This window comes from Dichotomopilus funicola (genome assembly GCF_033296635.1).
Source record: "Dichotomopilus funicola strain CBS 141.50 unplaced genomic scaffold C8A04scaffold_65, whole genome shotgun sequence".
In the NCBI taxonomy this organism is placed as follows: Eukaryota; Fungi; Ascomycota; class Sordariomycetes; order Sordariales; family Chaetomiaceae; genus Dichotomopilus; species Dichotomopilus funicola.
Genome location: NW_026944086.1, coordinates 138,905 through 161,892, shown reverse-complemented (window position 1 = coordinate 161,892; position 22,988 = coordinate 138,905). Strand labels below are relative to the sequence as shown.

The 22,988-nt window shown below is 54.2% G+C and overlaps 9 protein-coding genes across 9 annotated transcripts; 7 read left to right on the top strand and 2 right to left on the bottom strand.

Moving 5' to 3' along the window:
• Positions 1 to 933: 933 nt before the first annotated feature.
• C8A04DRAFT_39415 (electron transfer flavoprotein subunit beta) lies at positions 934 to 3,853 on the top strand (the record flags this gene model as incomplete). Its single annotated transcript, XM_062784582.1, has 6 exons — positions 934 to 981; positions 1,123 to 1,920; positions 1,991 to 2,364; positions 2,770 to 2,878; positions 3,039 to 3,681; positions 3,771 to 3,853. 6 exons carry the CDS (start codon positions 934 to 936, stop codon positions 3,851 to 3,853), a joined length of 2,055 nt encoding a protein of 684 aa, XP_062634459.1.
• Positions 3,854 to 5,013: 1,160 nt separating this feature from the next.
• Positions 5,014 to 6,471, top strand: C8A04DRAFT_39414 (class I glutamine amidotransferase-like protein; the record flags this gene model as incomplete). The annotated part of the gene is made up of 2 exons (XM_062784581.1): positions 5,014 to 5,208; positions 5,287 to 6,471. The coding sequence occupies 2 exons, from the start codon at positions 5,014 to 5,016 to the stop codon at positions 6,469 to 6,471; spliced, it is 1,380 nt and encodes a 459-aa protein (XP_062634458.1).
• A 1,378-nt stretch (positions 6,472 to 7,849) lies between these two features.
• On the bottom strand, positions 7,850 to 9,829 carry C8A04DRAFT_14384 (uncharacterized protein; the record flags this gene model as incomplete). The annotated part of the gene is made up of 1 exon (XM_062778069.1): positions 7,850 to 9,829. The coding sequence occupies one exon, from the start codon at positions 9,827 to 9,829 to the stop codon at positions 7,850 to 7,852; it is 1,980 nt and encodes a 659-aa protein (XP_062634457.1).
• Positions 9,830 to 10,815: 986 nt separating this feature from the next.
• C8A04DRAFT_14374 (uncharacterized protein) lies at positions 10,816 to 12,250 on the top strand (the record flags this gene model as incomplete). The annotated part of the gene is made up of 3 exons (XM_062778063.1): positions 10,816 to 10,917; positions 11,014 to 11,560; positions 11,622 to 12,250. The coding sequence occupies 3 exons, from the start codon at positions 10,816 to 10,818 to the stop codon at positions 12,248 to 12,250; spliced, it is 1,278 nt and encodes a 425-aa protein (XP_062634456.1).
• A 2,301-nt stretch (positions 12,251 to 14,551) lies between these two features.
• On the top strand, positions 14,552 to 16,352 carry C8A04DRAFT_39411 (uncharacterized protein; the record flags this gene model as incomplete). Its single annotated transcript, XM_062784580.1, has 3 exons — positions 14,552 to 14,877; positions 14,931 to 15,469; positions 15,523 to 16,352. 3 exons carry the CDS (start codon positions 14,552 to 14,554, stop codon positions 16,350 to 16,352), a joined length of 1,695 nt encoding a protein of 564 aa, XP_062634455.1.
• Positions 16,353 to 17,157: 805 nt separating this feature from the next.
• On the top strand, positions 17,158 to 18,269 carry C8A04DRAFT_39410 (uncharacterized protein; the record flags this gene model as incomplete). The annotated part of the gene is made up of 2 exons (XM_062784579.1): positions 17,158 to 18,132; positions 18,174 to 18,269. 2 exons carry the CDS (start codon positions 17,158 to 17,160, stop codon positions 18,267 to 18,269), a joined length of 1,071 nt encoding a protein of 356 aa, XP_062634454.1.
• Positions 18,270 to 19,026: 757 nt separating this feature from the next.
• Positions 19,027 to 20,039, top strand: C8A04DRAFT_39409 (Golgi apparatus membrane protein TVP15; the record flags this gene model as incomplete). The annotated part of the gene is made up of 5 exons (XM_062784578.1): positions 19,027 to 19,046; positions 19,379 to 19,450; positions 19,538 to 19,581; positions 19,721 to 19,789; positions 19,867 to 20,039. 5 exons carry the CDS (start codon positions 19,027 to 19,029, stop codon positions 20,037 to 20,039), a joined length of 378 nt encoding a protein of 125 aa, XP_062634453.1.
• A 602-nt stretch (positions 20,040 to 20,641) lies between these two features.
• On the top strand, positions 20,642 to 21,594 carry C8A04DRAFT_14375 (protein BCP1; the record flags this gene model as incomplete). Its single annotated transcript, XM_062778064.1, has 2 exons — positions 20,642 to 20,737; positions 20,815 to 21,594. The coding sequence occupies 2 exons, from the start codon at positions 20,642 to 20,644 to the stop codon at positions 21,592 to 21,594; spliced, it is 876 nt and encodes a 291-aa protein (XP_062634452.1).
• A 90-nt stretch (positions 21,595 to 21,684) lies between these two features.
• C8A04DRAFT_39407 (chorismate mutase) lies at positions 21,685 to 22,574 on the bottom strand (the record flags this gene model as incomplete). The annotated part of the gene is made up of 2 exons (XM_062784577.1): positions 21,685 to 22,414; positions 22,504 to 22,574. 2 exons carry the CDS (start codon positions 22,572 to 22,574, stop codon positions 21,685 to 21,687), a joined length of 801 nt encoding a protein of 266 aa, XP_062634451.1.
• Positions 22,575 to 22,988: the final 414 nt, after the last annotated feature.

Sequence of the window (22,988 nt, the reverse complement as noted above, 5' to 3'; positions counted from 1 at the left end):
ACCGGAAATGGGTGGATGATATTTTTCCTTTATTTTTTGCCAATGGCTAGACGGGATATTTCACGAAGGCGAGATTAAGCGGCGGGATACTTCTCCTGGCGTCCTGGAATTTTGCGCGGGCTTCTCAAAAGGGGGGTCATGGCGGGTAGAGTTAAGGGGGGACAGACTATCCATTATCTTGCGGCTCTCTGCAGAACAATATCCGCTAATATCCTCATGACCTACTTTTTTACGTTCTTTCTACATGGAGACGGAGGACATGCCCTTTTCTTTCGTTTCTCACCTTCTGGCGTGTACACTAGTTTTCGCCGGAGTCGAGGGGTTGGGGGGGCAGGAAAAGTTGTTTCGCATCTCAACAATGATAGCTGATGGCTAACTAGTATGGTGCGCTGCTACAACCCATTTTATTTCAATGCCGGCCCTGTTCAATGTGTATGTTGCCTCATGCCCGTACGAATATGTACTTCGTCTCCGACTGGTATGCAGTGTAATCGTCAGAGACCGACCATTGAAGAGCGATTTGTTCCTGTATCGGGCTGGTTGATGAACGGTGGCCAGAACGCCGCAGTGGTTCCTGCAGGGGTCTCGAGGCATGGCGGCGGCGTATTGCTGGCCCCGCCCAACCAAGTCCAGAACCACTTGTCCTGTCGCGATCGGCTCGCTCCTCGAATTTCAAACGCAATCGACTATTCCGCTGCGCAGCCGACCGGGCGACAAAGGGTGCTTTTACACTGCACTGCGTAGGAACACTGCGAGGTAGATCGGGTAAGATTGCGGGAACCGAAATAATAAAAAAAGCCCCGGGCTGCCGCCTATCTCAGCAAATAAATCCTCCACGCGACAGCGAGGTGAACCACCGTCCTCAACAATCACAACCGAATCAAACTCCCCTTGATTTCGCGCGCTGCGAGTTTTGACGACTGGTCGCCCAAGATGGCTTCCAAGGCGATGTGGGAGGTTGATCCCGAGACGAGATCTAAGGTGGGTGCACTTCCATTGTTTTTGTTTGTCCCCCAGGCGTTCTGCGGGTTAAATCTACCAAGACTATTCGCCATCTCGTCAATCAGGACCGCCGTTGTTGCCAAACCAAGCTGACATTTGTATTCCTATGTCCTTCTCCAGCTTGTCACGATCCAAGCCGAAGCCCAAAACAACCTCTGCTGCGACTGCGGTGCCCCCTCCCCGCAATGGGCCTCGCCCAAGTTCGGCATCTTTATCTGCCTGTCCTGCGCCGGCGTCCACCGCGGCCTGGGCGTGCACATCTCGTTTGTCCGGTCCATCTCCATGGACGCGTTCAAGGCGGCTGAGATTGAGCGCATGCGCTTGGGTGGTAACGCGAACTGGAGGCAGTTTTTCGAGGCACACGAGGACACGAAGATGCGTGGGGTCGGGTGGGATGATGCGACCATTGCGGAGCGGTATGGGGGGGAGGTCGGGGAGGAGTGGAAGGAGAGGCTGAGCGCGAAGGTGGAAGGGCGCGAGTATGTGCCCGGGGAAAAGGCGGGTGCTACGGCTAGCCCGGCGCCCAGTGGGAGCGGTCCGTCGTCGGCGCCGACGAGGAGTGGGAATGCCGCTGCTGCGCCGCTAGGCGGGAGTCGGAGTGATAGTCCCGCCGCGGGTGCTGCTGCTGCGGGTGGTGGAGGCAAGATCAAGGTGGATGTGGACTACTTCGCGAAGCTGGGCGAACGCAACGCGCAGCGCTCGGCTGACTTGCCGCCCAGCCAGGGTGGGAAATACAGCGGGTTCGGCAGCTCAGCTCCGCGACCACAGCGTGACAATAACCAAGCGTTGCCTGGGTTTGATGATCTGCAGAAAGACCCGGTGGCTGCGCTCAGCAAGGGGTTCGGGTGGTTTACCTCGACGGTGACCAAGACAGCTAAGACGGTGAACGAGGGCTTCATCCAGCCCACTGCGAAGCAGGTATGTCTTTCCACGGCCCATGATCGGTCCTCCAAAGTTCCTAGATCCTCACACTAACACCAATCTCTAGCTCTCTGAATCCGACTTCGCAGCCCAAGCCCGTGTCGCCGCCGCCCAAGCCGCGCGCTCAGCCCAAGCTGGTGCCCGCACCGCGCAAGAAGGCTTCAACCGGTTTGTCGAAGGCGGGCCGTCTAACGGGCCCGGTGTGTACCGCCCCGTTCAGCAGGGCGGCGAGGACAGCAACTTTGATGAGAGCAAGCGGGCGTTCTGGGACGATTTCTCGGCGGTGGCGGACCAGCGGAAGACTAGCGGTAGTTCGATTGGGACGGCTGCCATGGGGAAGGGGGGAGTAAGGGGCAGTGCTGGTGGTGGGAGTGGTAGTGGGGGTGCGCAGGCGGGCGCCCCAGCAGCAGCGGGCAGTAAGAAGGACGAGTGGGATGATTGGTGAGTGTTGGATCAAGGGGTAGGAGAGAACGGAGAACGGAGAACGGAGAACGGAGTGTGAGAGTTGGAAACATGGGAGGTGTGAATTGACATGGTGGGATGGGTGGTGGGTGAAAAGATGGCGTTATGGTAACCCATATAGGCGTAGAGTCTATCTAGCGTTTTCATTGATCGTATGTTTGACCGAACATACACTTTTTCTCTGGTTTACTTGAAGTTAACTTCTCGCTCATCATGGTATTGTTTTCGTGTTAGAGGGACGGGTGGATGTGGAGCAAACTTAGGGTTAGGGGTAACGCAAGGCCATGACGCTGCGGCTGGCTTGGCCGAGGTTGGAACCGGTCCTAGCCGGGATGCCCACAATCCGGAACCGCAGTTGATGTGGGCGGGCTGCTTGTACCGGAGCGGAACGGTTCCTGTTTCTTTACTTCCTCTGCTCACCATTGCACGCCACGATCTCGACATGTCAGCGCTCCGGATATTGGTGCCCGTCAAGCGGGTGATTGACTATGCGGTGAGTCCACAGCTTGAAGAAACGGGATTTTAGGTTAGGCATTGAGATCAACCCCGCGGCCAAATTCACGATTTCGCTTTTTCTCGATGCCGCTTGCACCCTTTCAAACCTCGAAACCCCCCTACGACCGCCCGGCTAACCTCTCTCTTCCGATGCATAGGTCAAACCGCGAGTCAACAAAGCACAGACAGGCGTCGAGACCGCCGGTGTCAAGCACAGCATGAACCCCTTCGACGAGCTCTCGGTCGAAGAGAGCGTGCGGATCCGCGAAAAGAAACGCGCGCCCGGCGGCGTGGAGGACATTTGCGTGCTGAGCGCGGGGCCTGCCAAGGCGCAAGACACCTTGCGCACTGCCATGGCCATGGGTGCCGACCGGGGGATTCACGTGGAGGTCAAGGAAGGCGACGACCTAGAGCCGCTCACTGTGGCCAAGCTGTTGAAGGCGGCCGCCGAGGAGCAGAAGAGCAACCTGGTCATCCTTGGCAAACAGAGCATCGACGACGACGCCAACCAGACGGGTCAGATGCTGGCCGGTCTCTTGGGGTGGCCGCAGGCGACACAGGCGAGCAAGGTCGAGTTTGGGAAGGACGATGCGGTGAGCGTTACGCGCGAGGTGGACGGTGGCGTGGAGACTGTACGGGCGAAGCTGCCGCTGGTCATCACGACGGATCTGCGGTTGAACGAGCCGCGCTATGCGAGCTTGCCGAATATCATGAAGGCGAAGAAGAAGCCGCTGGAGAAGAAGACGCTGGCGGACTTTGGCGCCTCGGCGGACAAGCGTCTCAAGGTTCTCAAGGTTACGGGTGAGTGCATTGTTTTCTTTGTTGTTTTAAGAGCCCCGCCGTGGCGCCCGTATGTTTCCATTGTCATCTCGGTTGCTAACACCGCGCAGAACCACCCGCGAGACAAGGCGGTGGGAAGGTCGAGGATGTGGACGGCCTCATCTCGAAACTCAAGGAACTCGGCGCTATCTAGTGTTTTTTGTACAACATATCGGGTCACACAAGAGGTTCAACAGCCTTTATTATAACATGGTTAACTTTTAGGTAGTCAGGTTTGTTACTATGTTCTATTAGAGGAACCCAAGAGAGTAACAGTGGCGCATTTCAGTCTTTGTGCCACTTCCTAGGCTGTGTGTATTTATAAACCAGGGGCCAATGTTTGACACGGCAGTCGACAAAAGCGGCGCCGACATCGAGAGGATCGCCCTACAGGGGTTTCTTTGCCTTCAGCAGTCATCCTGGAGTGGAGCTGACGCCCGTTTCGTATTGGCAAGATGAATTGGGGGGTTGAACCGAAAGGCCAAAAGGTAAAGAATAAAAGAGATTGTTTGCTTTCGGCGTCGAACGAAGTCGACTTTTCGGGATGTTGTACGTGTGACTCCATCCAGTACCTTATCACCGTCCGAAGCCGCAGCGTTGCAAGCAAAGACCCGCCAGATTGAGAAAAGTTGACCCCTCCGCCTCCCGTTTTTCGGCCCTGTGTCTCACAGCCCCCAGCCAATAGCAGGGGGGCCAATTGGCCCGGGTGCAAAAATCGGTGGAGTCAACGACAGAACGGGCGTTTTTTTTCTTCTGGTCCCTTCGTCTTTTTTCCTTTTCCTTGACACCAGCATCAAGAGGAATTCAACTGAGAAGAAATCTCGAATACCAACCGGCATACCGCACCAATACCACACAGATCACCACACATGATCCTTTCCTACTGAATTGGCCCTTTTCTCAAACCGCGCTGATGAAAGGTCGCTCTTCCATCTTCACTTCTCAGGTACGTTTTGGCGCTCCACGAAGGGTCGTGTGCTCCGTTACCCCACCATCAACCGGCCCCTTTTCTCGGCTCCGGCGTGGAGGATGTTCTTCTTTTCCTTTCTATGGGTTGCGAGCCGTCTAGCGCTCCCACAACTCTCATCTACGTGGTGTGGATAGGTGCTAATGTGTTGGCGCTTTTAGGACTACCTCTCAGGTTCGCCCAATCTCCTCCTCCACTTGGGCCTTGACTCACCGCTTCAAACATACCTCGAGACTGACAAGAATTTTAGACCATCTCTGGCGAGCCCTGTCCGCTTAATAGCACCCCTTGTCAAACAATAGAGCCCGAACTTCTTTCTTTACGTCCCCCCAACTCCGCCTATCAGGATGTTCACCTCGCTTCCCGCCCGCCTTCCGAGCGCCTTAGGCCATGCTGCCCGCAGGGCGCCCCTCCGCCTTGCCGGCCAAACCCGCCTGGCGAGCAGGTTGGCCGTTGACGGCAGCAAGGGCCGCGCTATGCCCACCACTAACCGAAGGGCTACCGCTGCGGCGTCCGGTGTTGATGCCACCCTGACTATCAGGGTATGTCGTTTGGCTTATCCTTTGGTCACGGCCAACCTGGCTATGCCTTGAATTTGTGACTGATTAGCTTCGCTTTAGGACGGCCCCGTGTTCCATGGTACCGCTTTTGGCGCCAACTCGAACATCTCCGGTGAAGCTGTCTTCACCACTTCCCTCGTGGGATACCCCGAGTCCATGACGGATCCCTCCTACCGCGGCCAGATCCTGGTTTTCACCCAGCCGCTCATTGGCAACTACGGTGTGCCTTCGAATGAGCGCGACGAGTACAACCTCCTCAAATACTTTGAGTCCCCCCACATCCAGTGCGCCGGTGTCGTCGTGGCCGATGTGGCCGAGAAGTACAGCCACTGGACCGCCGTCGAGAGCCTGAGCGAGTGGTGCGCCCGCGAGGGCGTCCCCGTCATCTCCGGCGTCGATACCCGGGCCATTGTCACCCACTTGCGTGAGGAGGGTTCATCGCTGGCCAGGATCTCGATTGGTGACGAGTACGATGCCGACGAGGATGAGGGCTTCATTGACCCCGGTGCGATCAACTTGGTTAAGCGTGTCAGTACCAAGGCCCCCTTCGTGGTCGCGAACCCGAACGCCACCTTCCACGTCGCTCTACTGGACTGCGGTGTCAAGGAGAACATCCTGCGCAGCCTGGTCAGCCGCGGCGCCTCGGTCACCGTCTTCCCTTACAACTACCCGATCCACAAGGTCGCCGACAACTTTGACGGTGTCTTTATCTCCAACGGACCGGGTGACCCGACTCACTGCCAAGAGACCGTCTACAACCTCGGCCGCCTCATGGAGACTTCGTCAGTTCCCATCATGGGCATCTGCCTCGGCCACCAGCTCCTTGCCCTCGCCGTTGGCGCCCAGACCATCAAGCTCAAGTACGGCAACCGCGCCCACAACATCCCAGCCCTCGACTTGACCACTGGTCAATGCCACATCACCAGCCAGAACCACGGTTATGCTGTTGACGCAAGCACCCTGCCCAGCGAGTTCAAGGAGTACTTTGTCAACCTCAACGACGGGAGCAACGAGGGCATGCTGCACAAGACTCGCCCCATCTTTTCCACCCAGTTCCACCCGGAGGCGAAGGGCGGGCCTATGGACAGCTCCTACCTGTTCGACAAGTACCTCGAGAACGTCCAGTTGTACAAGGGCAACTCCAAGGTCTACCGCGACAACCGGCCGTCTCAGCTCATGATTGACATCCTTAGCAAGGAGCGTGTTGGCGTTGAACCCTCGCCTCTTGCTTCGAACGCGCCGTAAGCTGTTGTCTAGGGAATGGTGGTATTGTTGGCGGGGTTTGCATTGGCTTTGGGTTTGGTTTTCGGTGTATGGGTGAACTGCGGATAGGCTCTGGTTTTATTTTCTCCTTTTGAACTGTCTATATGATCCTGAGGCATCTTGCTCTTGGAGTGGTAAGCTGAGTACTGCGGACTTGTTCTTGAAATAAATATAGCTAGTCCTTAAAATCGTAAATGACTTCGTTCTCTTCGTATTTATCCACCTCGGAGTTAGAACATGTACTGGCTGCTTCCTCACAAACCTCCGATTCCCAGTTTACCGTTCCTACCAGTTCAGAATTAATTATCTTGCAACACATCAAACCTACTGAACCTTTATGTAACTCCAGTATTCCCAGAATACAACACAATACAACAAAACATGAGCACATACTAGGCACGAATAACCCTTCAACGCACACAGCAGAGGGCACATGCAAGGTTGGCAATATCAGGGTATCTATTTTGTACAGAAAGGGCGAGGACATGCACAAAATTTGCCCCCAAATCTACCCGCGCCTATCCTCCTCCACACAGCCCAACTCTTCAATGAGAAAGAGGAGGCGTGTCGTGGTTGACGACCTAGATGGGTGTGCCATGTCCGCCTCTCCTTTGATATACTTACAGGTCAACAACAAAGTCGTCGGTAAAAACCCGCTCGCAAGGCCAAGCGCCTGGCAGTGACGAGGGTACCGAAAGCGGTGCGACGGAGGAAAAAATGTAGTGGCCAGGACGCGGAGGAATGAGGGGAAGAACGTCATTCCCAAAAATTATCCCTCGCAGAGATGGGACGAAGACTCGCCCTGTCCTCGGCGACGATCTGGCGAAGGCCGAACTTGACAGCCCCCTTGCCGTTGTACTGGTCCCAATGTTATCCTCTTCTCCCTATCGTACCATTCTCCCACTCCCCGAATTTTCCCACAAAATTCTCTTCTCCTTTCTGGGGTTCGGCACTCCCCCCACTCTAGTTCCCGGGAAAGAGGATCTCGGGATCGATCGGACCTAGAAAGAGAACGAGAGCAACGCGGCATTATAAACCGGATCTTCTTCCTCACCAGAGCCAAAGCTCTCAAGAAGGCGGGGTTCGCATCGTTCGGCCAACTCCCCCCTTTACCCCGCATCTATTTATCGGGCCTCGCCTCCTTTTTTTCTCTCTCGAGAAGCCTCGTTCCATCCTCCGATCGAGGGCAAGACATGGGTAACAATTAGTTTGTACTAAATTTTTGGGTTTTGTTTTTCGGTTACGTTCGGGTGAGAGCTGGTATTGCTCGTGTCGATGTGGATGTTTTTGCACTCAGGGCAGATAACTAGCCCAGTGGCTTAAGACACCGTCAGAGACGACGAGCCGCTTGAAAAGGCGGTCACCAGCGGTCCCGGCGACCCCCACCACCACCACCCCATCTACCGCCACGGCTGCCACCGCCACCAGAGAAAGTAGGGAGAGGCTGGCCATCAAAGCGTGAACGAGGAGGCTCGTCACGGAAGCGGCCAAGGCGGTCATCGTCTCGGTCTCGGTATGAACGGCCAAAATCATCCCGACGACCACCGCCGCCGCCACCACCACCACCGCGGAAACCACCATCGTCGCGGGGTCCACGGCGCGGAGAAGGTGTGCGACGGCGGGGAGGGCCACGGTTACCGCCGCGTCCAGGGCCAATGCCCATCCGGCGACGCTCGCGCTCGCGGTGTGGCGGGCGGATGCCAATGAAAGCTTCCTTGCCGCGGTCGACAAAGATATCACCGTCCTCAAAGGTGTATCGGTTGATCTCGTCCGGGCGGCCTAGGTCGCGGCGGCGGTCGCGGGTGATGTGCGCCTTCAGGTGGCCGAGACGGCGCTCGGCGATCTCTTCGGAGGCTGGCTTGTACTGAAGAGGAGGATTGGCGCGGGTGGTGCTATAGTCGCGGCCATCGCGAACGTCTCGACCGCTTCGACCGCCTCGGCCATAGTCTTCGTTGCGCTCGCGCTCATTGGCAGCGGCTAGAGAGGCTGCGGGCAATGCCTGCGCCTGTCGGTAGTGGTTTGTGCCCCGGCCACGCGGGCCCAAAGGCGCCCCTTCGACGCCGGGGTAGCTGCGGGACGGCCCAGTAGGGACTGCCGGCGGGGGGAGAGGTTGTCTCGTAGAGTTGCGGCGGACCGGCTCCATCTCTGCGTTGACGAGGCTGGCGGTGATGGTACCGTCCTCGTCCGGCTCGTAGCGGACCTCCCAGCGACCTGATGAGGCTCGCCCCTCTGCGGATTGCTCGCGCTCACTCCACTCCACAGCCTTGTCCTCGGGAATGAAATCCACCCAGAGCTCCTTTCTGTTACGCTCGTTGGGCCACACGATGCCGTGCAAAGCTGTCCGGACCCGGGATGCGGCTGAGGTGCTGGAGAAACTGACAAACGCGTGGGTGCGAATCTGGTCGAGGTAAAAATGGACAAGGCAATCCGGGTCGGGCGCGGTGCCGGGTAGCGCAGCGAGGTCGATCAAGTAGTCTTGCAGGACCGGCTCCTTCAAAGGCCTCATAAAATTCTTAATGTAAAGGGCAGGCGTGGCAGGATGCTGGGCTGGCGCAACGTCTCTGTCGTAGTCTGCCATTGGCTCGTCGACGCCGCCACCTGGCCGCTCCTCGTAAGATTGCTGTCGGTTCTGTCTCCAATCGTGTTCTTCAGCCGGGGCGGGCTCATCTACTCGGCCGTGATGCGGCGCCTGTTCAGAAGCCAGCTCATTATCCGGGGCCGTTTGTAAGGTCGGTTCCGGGCGGGTCTTGAAAACGTCTTGATCTGGAGTTTTCTGATGCAATCCCTGGCTAGCAGTCGCACCGCCTACTCCAGTTTGCTCATCATCGGGTCGTAGTCGTTTCCTTGAAGCCTCGTTCTCGGGCGGTGGGCTCCGTGACCGGCGCTTGCGGCTCACAGCGTCGGTAACCATCTCGGTTGTCGAGGGCGCTTCAGCGGGGGTGGTCGTGGAAGTGACAGCATCGGAGCGCGGGTCTTGGGGTGGTAGATGTAAAGGTTGCTCTGCAGAGGAAGCCCCGCCAACCGCGGTTGGCGCGTCCTCGGGCTGTTGGTCGCTGATAGTCGGAATTTGCGGCGCCTCGTCAACAGCGGAGACTGCATCTTGGCCGGATTGAGAAATGTCTGCGGTCTGGCCATTCTGGGCTTCCGACCCAGCTTGCTCTAGGGGCGCCTCGTGGGCTTCTTCCATAGGATGGTCCTCGGGTTCGGAGGCTGCTTGTTCGCTCTCGAATGTCGTCAAGCGGTCGACTAAATCAGCTTTCTTTCCAGCCTGTGAAAGATTGCGCCGCTTCAGCTCCTGGCGCAGTTCAACGACTGTCAACCGACTAAAGTCCGTCGCCATGTTGGGCGTCGTTGGTGGTGGCAATCGTCAAGATATTCAGATTGCGAGATGCGCGTCACGGTGTTGGGGTGAAGTTCGTGCAAGAACGCAAAAAAGTTGCCCGATGCGACTTTGTGTCGGTCATTCACTACAGGGATCTTGAGCGCGTCTCCAGCGCACGGCCCAACAGCTGCAATGGCCTAGCTGTTCATGATGCTGCAGCCCTGGATTTCCATGGCCCCACAACTTAGTTTTGAAGGAGAGCAAACTGCTGATGAACACCTGCATCCGGATTGCACCGAGTATGAAGACTAAGATTTTCTGTCTACCTGCCCACACAGTGTTATTTGAGGAATTGTAGTAAGCCTTACCCCTGAGAAACTTATTGGTAGGTGACAAGTCCATATTGCACGCCCTTCAAACAGTTCGCCTGGCCCCTCCATCTGGCATTGATGGCTCCGCAAACTGCCCAAGGCTTCTCTGGATGGACTTGGTTGGGCTGCTGCAAGGCCAGAAGCGTGACAGCGGTGACAGCGATGCAGGTACGGGCGAGATGCCACGCCAGCCTCCCTTCTTGCCCTCTGCTGGGCAGCGAGTGTCAAGCCTTGAAAATGAAGTGCCTTTCTCCGCTGTCCCATTGTTATTCGTCGGGTTTTTGTCTCTCGCTAAGCCTCGTGGTTTCATTGCTATCGTGGCTGCCGGAAACAGCACTGGCAACCCACCATAATAGGTTGGTACCCAAATCTTTCTTTATTTCAAGGAAGGTGCCGCTTAACTTGTACTGTCCCTGGCTCCAGCGCTGGCTGGGATTCCCGAAGAATACGGAAACGGCAAGTGCAACTGATCTTCTTTCATTCACACTTTGTGGCGTGTTTTCTTCTTACACACACATTCACAACCCCCGCCTCATCGCCCTCTGGCTCAAACAAAGTCAACTGTTTGAATCGGCCCATACCAGCAACACCTCTCTTCTTATTACGGCCTGTCTTCTGCAATATTTCATGACGATGGATTTCACAACACCATCCCCGGCTCGCGAGCGAGTGCTGGATACAATCACCGCTTTAGGTTCCTTGACGATGTCAAGCTTTCGTTCAGGAAGCACAAAGGTTAAGGCACACAGCCCCGAGATGGAGGATGATCAAACAAACAGCTTTGAAATTGGCGACTCCGAGATGGACGACGATGAGATGGGATACTCCGAGGTGGGGGGCTCCGAAGCGGATGATTCTGAGGCGGAAGACGAGGAAATGGAAAGCTCCGAAATGGACGAAGACGACAGTCCATGTCGACCCTCAATTGAGAATGACACCATCGTGGTCACACGAGACTTCCCGCCCCCAAACCTAGCCTGGGCTCGCAAGGTGGCTATTACATCACGACAAAAGTCCTTCACAGAGGACAGCGATGTGGGCTTCTCTGGTGCGGGGATGGACTACGGTGACCTAGAAGACCGATCAGACGGCGGCGACAGCAATAGCAGCGACTGGGAAGGCTATGGGCCCCTTGGCCATACCGCAGCCGATTACAACACGGCCGTGTCACGCATTGATGGAAGCAACGAATGGAATGAGGACCAAAAGAAGCTACACAAACTGATATATATGCGTGGCCTTCATCCCATGATGCCGTCGTGGTGGAGAATGAGCTTCAAGATGTGGGGGGTCACGCAGCCGCACCTTGACGACGTTTTTGCGCCAAATTATAGTAGGAAGCGGGTTGCAATCCACGCCCACGGCAACGAAATGGCAGGTAAGTATATCTCCAAGTCTAACAAATCACTTGCCGTTTCTTGTTCCTAACGCCGTTACAGCCACAAAGGCTGTGGAGTCTCTATTCTACCTCTCCCAGATAGTTACGGACTTCGAAGAGTTAGGTTCTGAGGAAAAGATCGCTGGCGCTGTCGTGAAGGGTGTCCGGGGCTACATCAAATGGGCCATGAGGGATCTCGGCGTGGACCAGCGCAAGTCACAGCTCAACATGTTAGTCCGGGCATATCCCCCTGAATTTCGGGGCGACGATGATTCGGAGGAGGACATGAGGTACGATCTGGATTCCGACGAAACCGACCAACGGCGTGCCTTGCGATTCACCCGCGCTGTCTCTCGGGATCTCGAAAAGAGGCTGAGGAGCTTGGGTCAGGAATGGCGCAGTTTGTTGCGAAAAAAAAAGGGAACCAGCCACGTTCCCCAACCCCCCACCCTCTACGCCTTCGCAGTCATCCAACATGTCGTGATGGTGGTAAGCCATGACCCAGCCTCGGCCAACAACTCGGTGGTGGTCTTAGACCAGGTCCAACTGAATGAACGCGGACAATGGCTTTGGAATGCCTTGTCCATCGCTCTTCCCATCAACCTGGCGAGGGACGCGCTGGACAAATTGTGGGGGACTGGTGCTCTGGTACGTTATGAGGAGGATCATGAGGATGATCCCGATTTATAGAGGGGAAGCCATTGACTGGGAAGGTCGCTGATATCCGTCGGCTGACATATATGGCCGAGTCAGGAGATGACAGCAACCCCTGGGCATTACCCCTGGTGGTAACGGATTCGGTGTCAGAGAAGGTAACAGTGGAGGCGCAGTATTTTGGGATTGGTTTTGATTTGATACATTAACACTTGCTCCAACGAAATGCCGATAAGGCGATGAAAGATGGCTGCTATAATAGGTAGCTCAATGGTGTTTTTCGGCCACGGAGGCTGCATATGAAATCTACACCGGGTTCCCTCTTTCCCGCGCCCAATAATATCCGGTTCAAGAAGTCGAAAGTTCCCGAGAGCAGTGGGGCTCGGGGTCTGATTGATTTCACTCCAAGGATCCTGTGAAGTTCTGTTTGTGAAGCCAATCAACGAGTTTCTGATTATTCCACCTGGTGTTTGTGGGGAGCAGGAGAGCCACCTTATCGCCGAAACGACCAGCTCACACTCCGTTATATGAACTTAAAACTGACAAAGCTTACGCATAAAGGAGCGGCATATAAGGAATATGACACAAGTTTCCCGATTCCCGTCACTCGGGAATCACAAATGTTTCGCAGCCGATTTCTCCTCGGATGCTTACCCTCGAATTCTTTGTCTCCCCCTCGTTCTTCACTGGCCGTGGAGCAAAGATCGCCGTGTCGCATCGGGAAAGATAAAAACGCTTGGCAGCAGGACTGATGGATTCTGTGGTCCAATGGGAACGCCAACCGAAATCGCGAGACACCCGACCTTCGGCACGAAAAAGGTTGGGGCGCAGACAGCGCACCCGCTCCCTTGGCTCGCTTTGAGGTACGTACCACAACCTTTCTCACACTTCCAAACTGCCAAGTCCTGGGCGACAAAAAACGAAGAAAGGACTCGAAAGGGGAAAACCGTGATTTTAAATGAGGCTGGCCGTCTGATAACTAAAGCATCCGCATTCCGTGCGAGCTGCAGGATGTTGCTGGGTTCGGGAGTGTCTCGGCGCAAGGCCCGTAGACCCTGAGACAGCGGCTTCCATGCGTTCGTGCTTGAGCCCACCCACAAGATTGGCTCGAGATTGCCGTTTTAGCTCACCGTTTGCGCCATCGTCCAATACCAACAGGCGGTGGAAGGCTGACCCTCCAAACTTGCAGATCATGGCTGTGCCAAGAGATGTGGCCGAATGTGGCATACATTGGTGCATGAAAGCTTTGTGAGACTTCTTCGAAAAACCTCTCTGTCAGGAGCTTCACAAAATGGCCTAGAAGTGAGGTCGCAAAAGTTGCAGACAGTTGACTCCGCTGCGCAATCCGATGGGGGAGTTTTCTGGAAGGAGCCGACTGTTTGGCCTACGTAATTTACAGGCCTGATGCCTGCCAGCGCCCCTGTCAAGTCCTGTGTGCTGACATTACGGATTTTGTGATTGGCTATAGATGCTGGAGTGGGCCAATCTGGCGTTCACCCTGATGGGCGCGCTCAAGTCGATGAGAGGTATCGAAGGCCATGTGCCACTTTGTCTGCAGCAATCACGCCGCCACATCGCCGTCGCTCAACAACCAGTCACCACAATTCTCCGAGCGCGGACTTGGACGCCCTTTCTTCACCCAATTTAGACCTTCCCGGTATCCACCTGGAACCCCTCCCTCTCTTTGCAACCTTGGGATTCCCCCCTTCTACTTGCCCACCGCCTCCATCACAGCTCGTGGAAATCCTCCCCGGACAAGGCGACTGGGACCCTAGACGCGGGATCTGTTTCTTCGACCGGGGCGAGATCTGATAACTGATTCTATTCTGCCGAGACAAAAATTGGAGCAAACAACGGGGCAGCCAGCCATCCACCCGTCTCTCTTTTCTGCTCCGTCATCCTCCAACCGTCGGGCGAGGGTTTCTTGATCCCCTCCCCTTAGCAGTCCCCTCGAAGGACCGCTCCCTTCCAGCCATATCCAGATTCTGTATATGCCTCCTTCGGCTTTGGCCCGTCGCAACACGTCGATAACCACCTCCCTCCCACCACAACACCGTGCGCCCCGCCGACTGGATTTGGGGGCCGTGGCTTGATTATCCCCTCGACCCAAGTTGCGACCTCTCGTTCATCCCGTCATCAACCTTGGTTTTCAAAGAGGTTAGAACACTGGCCTCCCAAAGCGACAACGGTCGGCGATATCGGCTCAGCTCGGCCACAACATCTAAAAACTATTTACATGTCCATTCCATCAGACTCCAATTCTTTTCACCATTCACGTGTCCTCTGATCCCGAGTCGGATCTCCCCTGCGACTGTCGTCGCGTCTCAAACCCAGGAAATGGCGTTATCCGAAACATCCCGTATCTCAACACCGCGTTCTCCCACAGAAACCGGTCCTTCACCCCGTCGGACCGCGCTCCCATCACGGCCCACCTCCGTCAGAGACCTTGGAGTTATGACACAACACTTAAGGCACGATGAGTCTGTGCTTCGCGAACAGCAAGCTCAACCCGTTGGAGACGGTGGCGTTTCGCCAACACCAACCCACGCCTCAATGACAACGTCTGTCCCGCCAAGTCCAACACGGTCCACAGCTGAAAGCCCATCAAATCCAGGAAAACCGCAAGCTGGCCCAAACCAAGGATACACGGGTCAGGTTTGCAGGTGAGTGGTCACATAACCTAATTTTTTCGTCTCTGCTTTCTGACTCCCGGCAGTAACTGCGGCACAACTCGAACACCGCTCTGGCGCCGTTCGCCACAAGGCGAGACGATCTGCAATGCATGCGGGCTGTATTTGAAAGCAAGGAATGCGTCCCGCCCGATCAACCTTAAACGACCCCCCGCTGCGCCCGGAAGCGCCGCCAAACCATCACAAGTCAAACTGTCCCCTAAGGCTCAGGTCCCCCTTTTGCCCAACGCTCCAGTGGCGAAGTATGTAGCCGCCGACCAGACACCGTCCGGCTCTTGCCCAGGTGGTGGAAGATGTAATGGTACGGGCGGTGCCGAGGGATGCAGCGGTTGCCCGGCGTACAACAACCGTGTTTCAAAAAGCGCAAGCATAAGTGTTTTAAAATGCCAAGGCGCGTCTAAACCACCAGTCGGCGGCCCAGACGATCCGACGCCGATAGATATTGCAGCCCTGCAAATTCAGAACCAAAATACGACGGTTGTCATTGCGTGCCAAAATTGCGGAACTACCATTACTCCTCTTTGGCGAAGGGATGAGGCGGGCCACACAATCTGCAACGCCTGCGGTATGCATTTCCTTTAAGGCCCTGGTCACGAATTATTACTAACAGTCTACTAGGGCTTTATTATAAACTGCACGGCGTACATCGGCCCGTCACGATGAAGAAGTCCATTATTAAGCGAAGGAAACGGGTCATACCCGCTGCGGGTGCCGGTCAAGACTCGGAAAGCGTGACGAGCGAGCGAGCGGATTCGCCCCCTTCGGAAAACGACATGCCCAGGGAGAGGGGGTCGATGAACGAGGATGGATCTGTGAACCTTGGGTTCCGACGACAGCCACAGCCGCCTCTAGCACTGGTCCCCGAGGATGTTCTAATACAGAACCGGCAAACGTCCCCACTACCGTCGAGCGGGTTGGGACAATATCATTCATCCCATCAATCCCAGCCCCAACACCACCAAATTCCTGATTCCCTTATCAACGAAAACCGACTTGCGCCGCTCACATCGATTCCGGTGGGGAATGACCGACAGTCGTCCTTATCACCGGCTTCTTTCTTGTCGCCCCCACAGAAACGGTCGTTCTCTGCTGCGGAAATGGAGCCTCAGAACCAGAGCGATAGCGACCAACCGAAGCGCCTCTCATCCATTCGATCGATTCTCAACCCCACTGCTATGAGTCCCGGCCCTGATGATATGCACAATCAGCGTCATGGTTACTTCTCTACGCCAGGAAGTACCGCGGCTTCTTCGCCCAGTTCAGGAGTATACCCTCCCACAAACAGCCATACGTTGGCCCCACAACGACTTTCGAGCCCGCCTGGGGGCCTCGGCCGTGAGGGTGACAAAGCCAAGGCGGAGAAGCGGGCCATTCTGGAGCGTGAAAGAGAGATGATGCGAGAATTGTTGGCGGCGAAGGAAAGGGAACTTGCTGAGCTGGGCGGATGAATATCAGGCGTGGTCTCTAGGCGCCCAATAGATACATGACATGAATAGAATTGATGGAATATGATACCCAGGCTAAACAAACTGATTTATAACGTATGTGATATGTGATGATATGTGATATAACCTTGGAGGCTTAGCAACATTTTGTGGTTCAAGGGAGATTAGTACACTCCTTTGTTAGAGCCTTTTAATACATTTCATCCCCATTTCCTTGTTTCTATTGCTTTCTCCTCCCTCTATAATTCTTTTCTTTTTTTCCTTTCCTCCTTTTTCCTTCTTTCTATTCCGTTTTCTCACTTTTCAACTTCTTTCATCTCTCCTTCTCCGCTTTCTTCTTTTCTTCCTATATTTGTTATTATTTTCTTTAACTTTCCCTCCTGTTTTCATTTATTTTTTCACTTTTCTATGCCTTTTTCTAAAACAATCTCATTTCCTATCCCGTTCATTTTCTCCTCTCTCCTGTTAATGGAAAAATAAGTTCGGGTATAATTGACGAAAGCTTTCGTGGTTAAGTTGCGTACCTTATCTCCTACATTCCGATAGGAACCTTATGTACCTACCTCAGTCTTTATATTTTAATCTGAGCGCTGCACCTCCCGTCCCAAAATGTTCAAAGTTCCACCACTTTCTTTTTTTTAAGATAGACCGACAGAACCAAATCATAAGAGTCTTGCCGCCTTTCTCTAACGTCTTTACCTACCATTTCACAACTCAAACTCGACTACGCAAGATGCCATCGACCCAGGACAGACGCCGACGACCCGTCTCGTCAGATTGCAGCCTAGACCCAATCCCACCAAGTATTATGGAGGACCTTGAACTTCTCGACCTCCTAGACGAGAGCACTACCACCGAAAACTCAGCCGACCCTGTGCCCGAGAACCAGGAACTGTCGCGGATGCTGTCGCTCCATACCCCAGTTCCGACGTTATTCACGGCCGCTGAACGGGATGACGAGGCTCAGGCGACGGGATCAGGGCCTTTTCGCAAGATCGGGGCGGGCGCGTGCGGCTTAATCTTCGCACAAGATGGAAAGTCAGTGGTCTACAAGCTCGCCAAAGTCGACAACGATGAGCTCTGGAATGACCGCATCATGCATGAGAGGATTGCACGTGAATTTTATAGGTTCGCCATTGATGAGGTCAAGGTGCCCGAGTGCTACTACTTCATCCCTCAGAGAAGATTCGGCAACAACCCCGAGCTAGTTGATGCAGCGAAGGATCTCTGCAATCTCCCAACTTGTGCTCTCATCACCGAGCGTATCCCGCCGCTTCCGTCACAGACCCGCCATCAGTTGATCGAGAAATACTGTTCACCGAGAATTAAGAAGCAGGCACATGCTGACCCGGCGAATCAAGACTGTCTTGTCAGGGTTTACTTGGGTTCAATGCAGGGGAAGATTGGGGGGCTGTTTTTCTCCCTTCGCAACCTCAAACCCCATTTCAACCACATGATAGAGCTGAAGCTTGACATTAAGACACTTTCTCGTAGGATGGGCATTGCATTGGCTGTCCTTCATTGGGCCGCTAAAACAGACGCACGGGATGTCGAATTTGTGCTCGGGAGCTCAACAAACAAGGACAACACGGGAGTTGAAGAGCCTGAGGGCTACTTCGACCACATCACGGAACTCTTCGTCCTGGATTTCAACCAGGTCCGGGCGATTACGATGGATGATGATGGGGTCGCGCTGGCGGTAGAAGCATGGCGTCTGAACGACCCATATTATCCAAGGCCGCTAGGAAACACGGGGGTTGAGAGGTTTGCTTGGAGAACATTTGTCGTTGCCTACCTTGCCGCGTCACGCGAGATCCGGGGCAGCAAGAGCAGGGGAATACGTTGCTGAATCTGCCACGGAAATTCATCTTGGTAATTATAGCGGTAGAGAGAGCAAGGATGGAGTCTAGAGTTGCATAGTTGATGGTTCATCTGGGGCTTTGATGTTAAGGGGAGGTCTGGTGAATGTTTAGCAAGGGGGGGATTATGGATTACCATCGCAACCTACCGTCGCCAGAAATGAGGGACTGCGGGCAGCTATTGAAAAGGGGGGCGTCGAAATAAGGTTTACACTGCTTGTTTTTAGGAAACTACGGTAGTGTAGGCAGACTCGCTGTGGCCAAAAAAAAGCGGCAGACTATAATAGATAACCAGATTTTGATTGATTTCCTCTTTTTCGTCGTTCTTTTATTCTCTTGAGCTATTATTTTTTGTCTTATTTCACTTTTTTGATTTATTCTTTTTGGTCTTTTTTTCACTTTTGTAGTAAAGTAAGTTATCTAGGGACTTGGTATGCCGTTTTTTTGGTCACAGCGAGGCAGAGTACGTACGCTTCCTCAAAAAGGAGAGGTTATCCTCCGTACTGAGTGGTCGTCTCCCATCCAATCCTGGAAGGGACCCACTCACTGTTTCGCAAGCTCGTTGGGGCCGCAGCAGCTGAGTGTCCTGTGCTTCGTCGCCTTGTTTATGACTTCGAAGCCAAACCTCGTTCATCAAGATCCAAAACGAAATCTAACGCGCGGCCCGGCCACTCCCGCCTTGATACTTATTAGATTCTAGGTTTGCGCATCGAGCGTCGGACAAAACACGAATCGGTCGATCGATCCTACCACTTCAAGCCGTTGAGCTCCCCTTCAAACTTCCAACATACGAGAAAACAAATAAACAGACGACCGCAATGGACTTCTCCGACATCTTGTACGTGTTCGAACCCTGCGTGATCCAACAAATATTTTTGCGCCTTTGAGCGCCCCGCGCGGAGCCATCGGGCGCAGCTGGCTGGTTGACGTGACCTTGCCTGTGCGCAACCGAGTCGAGACTGAGAGGTGGTTAGCGCGCGCGCGGGTTGCGGCCTTGGAACTACTGGCGCGGGGACGGATTGAGGAATAGGAAAAGAGGTGGATCCGGCTGTTAATGGAGATACGGCGCATTTTGAAAGGATGGATTGTGCAAGACACGATGGTGGAGATATTTGCTGTGTTGTTCTGTGTCCCTTTGCTAACGATGTCCGTGTGGTTGCTTGATTCTAGCCGTATCGTCAACTTAGTTGTCGCAGTGTTGATGGTCCTTGGGGGTATTTTGCAGTTCTTCCCGATTACCTTGTAGGTTCCGTCCCTGGCTTATTGGCCTTCCATATCTTGTTCGTGGGATATGGCGCGTGGTCGAATGCGGTGCTGACGGAATGGTAGCCAATCTGCGATCATTGGCGCCTATGTGATCATCTTCGGTCTCGGTATGTTCTCTCCTGATATTGTGATTTGGATGTGGATAGATGTAACGCTAACTGAACGCGTAGTGACCGGTCTACTTGGTATGATATTGCGACGACTGACGAGCCTAAAATGTCGTGAAAACATTAACGCAATGCACAGAATTCCAGATCCCGCCCCAAGTTGGCCGTTACGCGTCGTTCTTGTTCTCCTTCCTCGGCCGTGGTATCTGTACGTCCCACCTCCCCTTTCCATCCTACTTCAAGCAATGATCTAAATGATGATCTGGGCTGATACTGTTCCGCTAGTCTACGTTTTCATCGGCTGCATCCTGCTCAACGACAAGGTTCTTCACATTATCGCTGGCTCTATTGTCGGCTTGATCGGTGTCGGCTACGTCGCCCTTGAGTTTGTTCCGTCCATTGAGCCCCCGGCGAACATGCGCGAGGCGGATGCTGGTTGGGGCGCCGAGCAGGTCTAAGGGATTATGGTGGGGGCTCAATCCCACCAATCCGGACTTGACCAAGGATGAGGAATAGGGTATCGATGCACCGAATGTAAGAAATAGGGGAGGGGATGGTAGGTGGATTTGGCGGGGCGCTTAAAGTGATGTAGGAAGACGCAACTCAGACTAAGGGGTTGAAGAAGATTGTCCAGAGAAAGAGTTTAGGTTGGTGTGGACCGAGACGCAAGGTCAACAGCAGATCGATGTCGGACGATACGAACGAGCTTTGGCCGAAATGGGTCAAGGACACCCTTTTTGCTTATACATATTACGGCCCCAATGTGCCCGGATATGCACTAATGATCCCCCAAACCGTTCAATGCTGTGCAACATTCGTCATACTGTCTCCTGCATGCGCTCGCGTCTAATTAACATTATCAGGGTTAGGGTCGATAAGCTCTGGCTCCTTATCGGGACGAGGGGCACAGCTTAAATTTTTGAGGCGGTCGTCAAGGTCCCCACAGCGGCCAGGCCTGGAGACCTCTTCACTTAACTAGGTAATATTTTCAAGCAGTTCACCGTCTTGGATAGAACGAATACCGAGACGTTAGCCAGTATTATACGACTCATACGACACAATGGGAAAAAAACGTTCAAGAGAGAACGACGCTCAGGGGGATGTCAGCATGGGTGACCCTACCCCCAAGAAGGACGACGATAGCTCTGACGACGAGGTGAGCGGACAGCGCACTAACTTTCCCCCAATTGGTAAAGGACTAACATAACTAATCGAATTCCGGGCGCATTGTAGGATATGGACATTGTAAACGTAGATTTTGAGCTATTCAACTACGACCCTCAAATTGACTTCCACGGCGTTAAGACGCTGTTGCGGCAGCTCTTCGACACGGACGCACAGCTCTTCGATTTGTCCGGTCTCAGTGACCTCATCGTCGAGCAAAACACAATTGGGTCGACCTGTAAGGTGGACGACAAGGCCAACGATGCCTATGCCTTCCTCACCGTGCTCAATCTACACGAACACCGCGCCAAACCACCCGTCGCGCAATTAGTCGAGTACCTCTCCGAGCGGGCCAAGAGCGACGAGGCCCTGGCGGGTGCCGTGAGTGAACTGCTGGCCGCGGGTAGTGATAAGCATGTGGGGCTGGTGCTGGCGGATCGGCTGCTCAACATGCCCGCTGAGGTGATTCCACCGATGTGGAATTGCTTAATCGACGAGATCGAGGCTGCAGTAGAAGACAAGGAGCCCTACGAGTTCTCGCACTACCTAGTAGTGTCCCGAACTTACCGCGAGGTGGCGTCGACATTAGACCAGGGCGAGCGCAAACAAAAAAAGGCCAGGGAGGAAGCCGGGCTGCAGTACTTCCATCCGGAGGACGAGGAGATGCGCAGGCATGCCGTGGCCTCGGGGACATACGACTTTACAAAGGAAGGGGAGTCTGTTGCGGATAGCAAGCGAGCGTTTCAGGAGATGGGCATCAAGCCGCGCGGGTTGATGATGCTGATTGAGGCGAGCAAGTTCCAGAGCGCCGTACAAGCGATCACCGAATACATCAGCACGGCCACATGATATAAGGGCTATTCAAGAAGAAAAAAGAACCGGGCAACCCAAATAAATAAACAAATGGAGTGAACTGGAAAAAAAGTAATTAACTTTTGTCTAATCCACCGGATCTAACCTCTGCATCAAATATTCGACCTCGACCTCCTTTGTCAGCGGGATGACAAAGTCTTCGTACATCGATACCACAGCATCCACATTGATTTTGTTCTCGTCCCACCTGGCGGGCCCCAGCGAGGGGTCAGTTCCATATGTTTGCACCTTCAGCCTAAGCCGTGCTAGCACCTTCCTCTCCACCGCCTTGTTTGTAATGGCATCGCCAATGGCTTCCCGGTCTCCAGCACGGATGAGGCGGGTAAACTTATCCGCCTCGGATTGGAACTTGGACTCAGCCACAAACTTTCCGTAGTGAATGCGTCTCGAGATCGACTGGAGGCAGGCAATGTCACAAGTTGCCGAGGACCCGTAGTTTTCCTGTGAGACACCCCTGTCCCCGTGGCCAAAATCTGGGCAGACATTGGGGAGGAACTTCTCAGTGTAGAACTTCTTGATCTTCTCGTTGACGTTGACTGTGTTGGGATACAGAATGCGTGGGTAATTGAGAGAGTCGAGGATCGGTTTCTGCAAGGCGTCCGGGAAAAAAGGCACCTCGTCGGGCGACTCGTAGCGGCGGATCAACGATTGAAGTTTCTCTTGCTCTTGGAGGTACCAGTCCATGAAGCTCAGGTTGCTGCTGGGTATCGACACGGCGCCGGGAATGTAGATGTTCTTGTTGAGCGGGAACTGCACACGCTCGATAAGATGGAAGGTGATGGTGTCCTCGAGGCGGCTGCCGAGTTAAGTGTTAGTGTCGAAACAACCAAATTTTGTGCCTAGCTATCCAAAAGCCGAGGCAAAAGCTTCGGTGACGAAACTCACATCAACTGGAAACGGATACGTGACAAGTCCAGGGCGTCTGTTGACTCCGAAAGGTCTATTAACGAGTCCATGGTGATATGGTGGCTGGTTGCCCGGAGGAAGTATTACTGTTTATCACTTGCTGTTGTCGATATAAAACTTGGACAATCTAAAAGGTCTGAGAAATGGGGGAAGTCCGTGTTGTTAAGTAAATGTGAAGTCTCCGTGATGACTCCGGAGCGTATCCCGGGGAATTTTTTTTTAAAACCCGCCTTTGCAGGTGGCCTTTGCTCCGGTCCTGAATCGGAGTACGAAGCCCACTTACAGCGGAATGAAAGTCTCAGTTGTCCCCTCTGTGTGACGCACCAGCGGGATCAAAATGGCAAGGACCGCCTGGAGCGCCCACCTGGAGCCTCTGGTGTGTGGCCACTGCATCAGCCCCCTGTTTGCCTCTGTTGGCCCCACATATTGTCCAACTTGGCTTGCTTGGCATCGAGCTGGAGCAC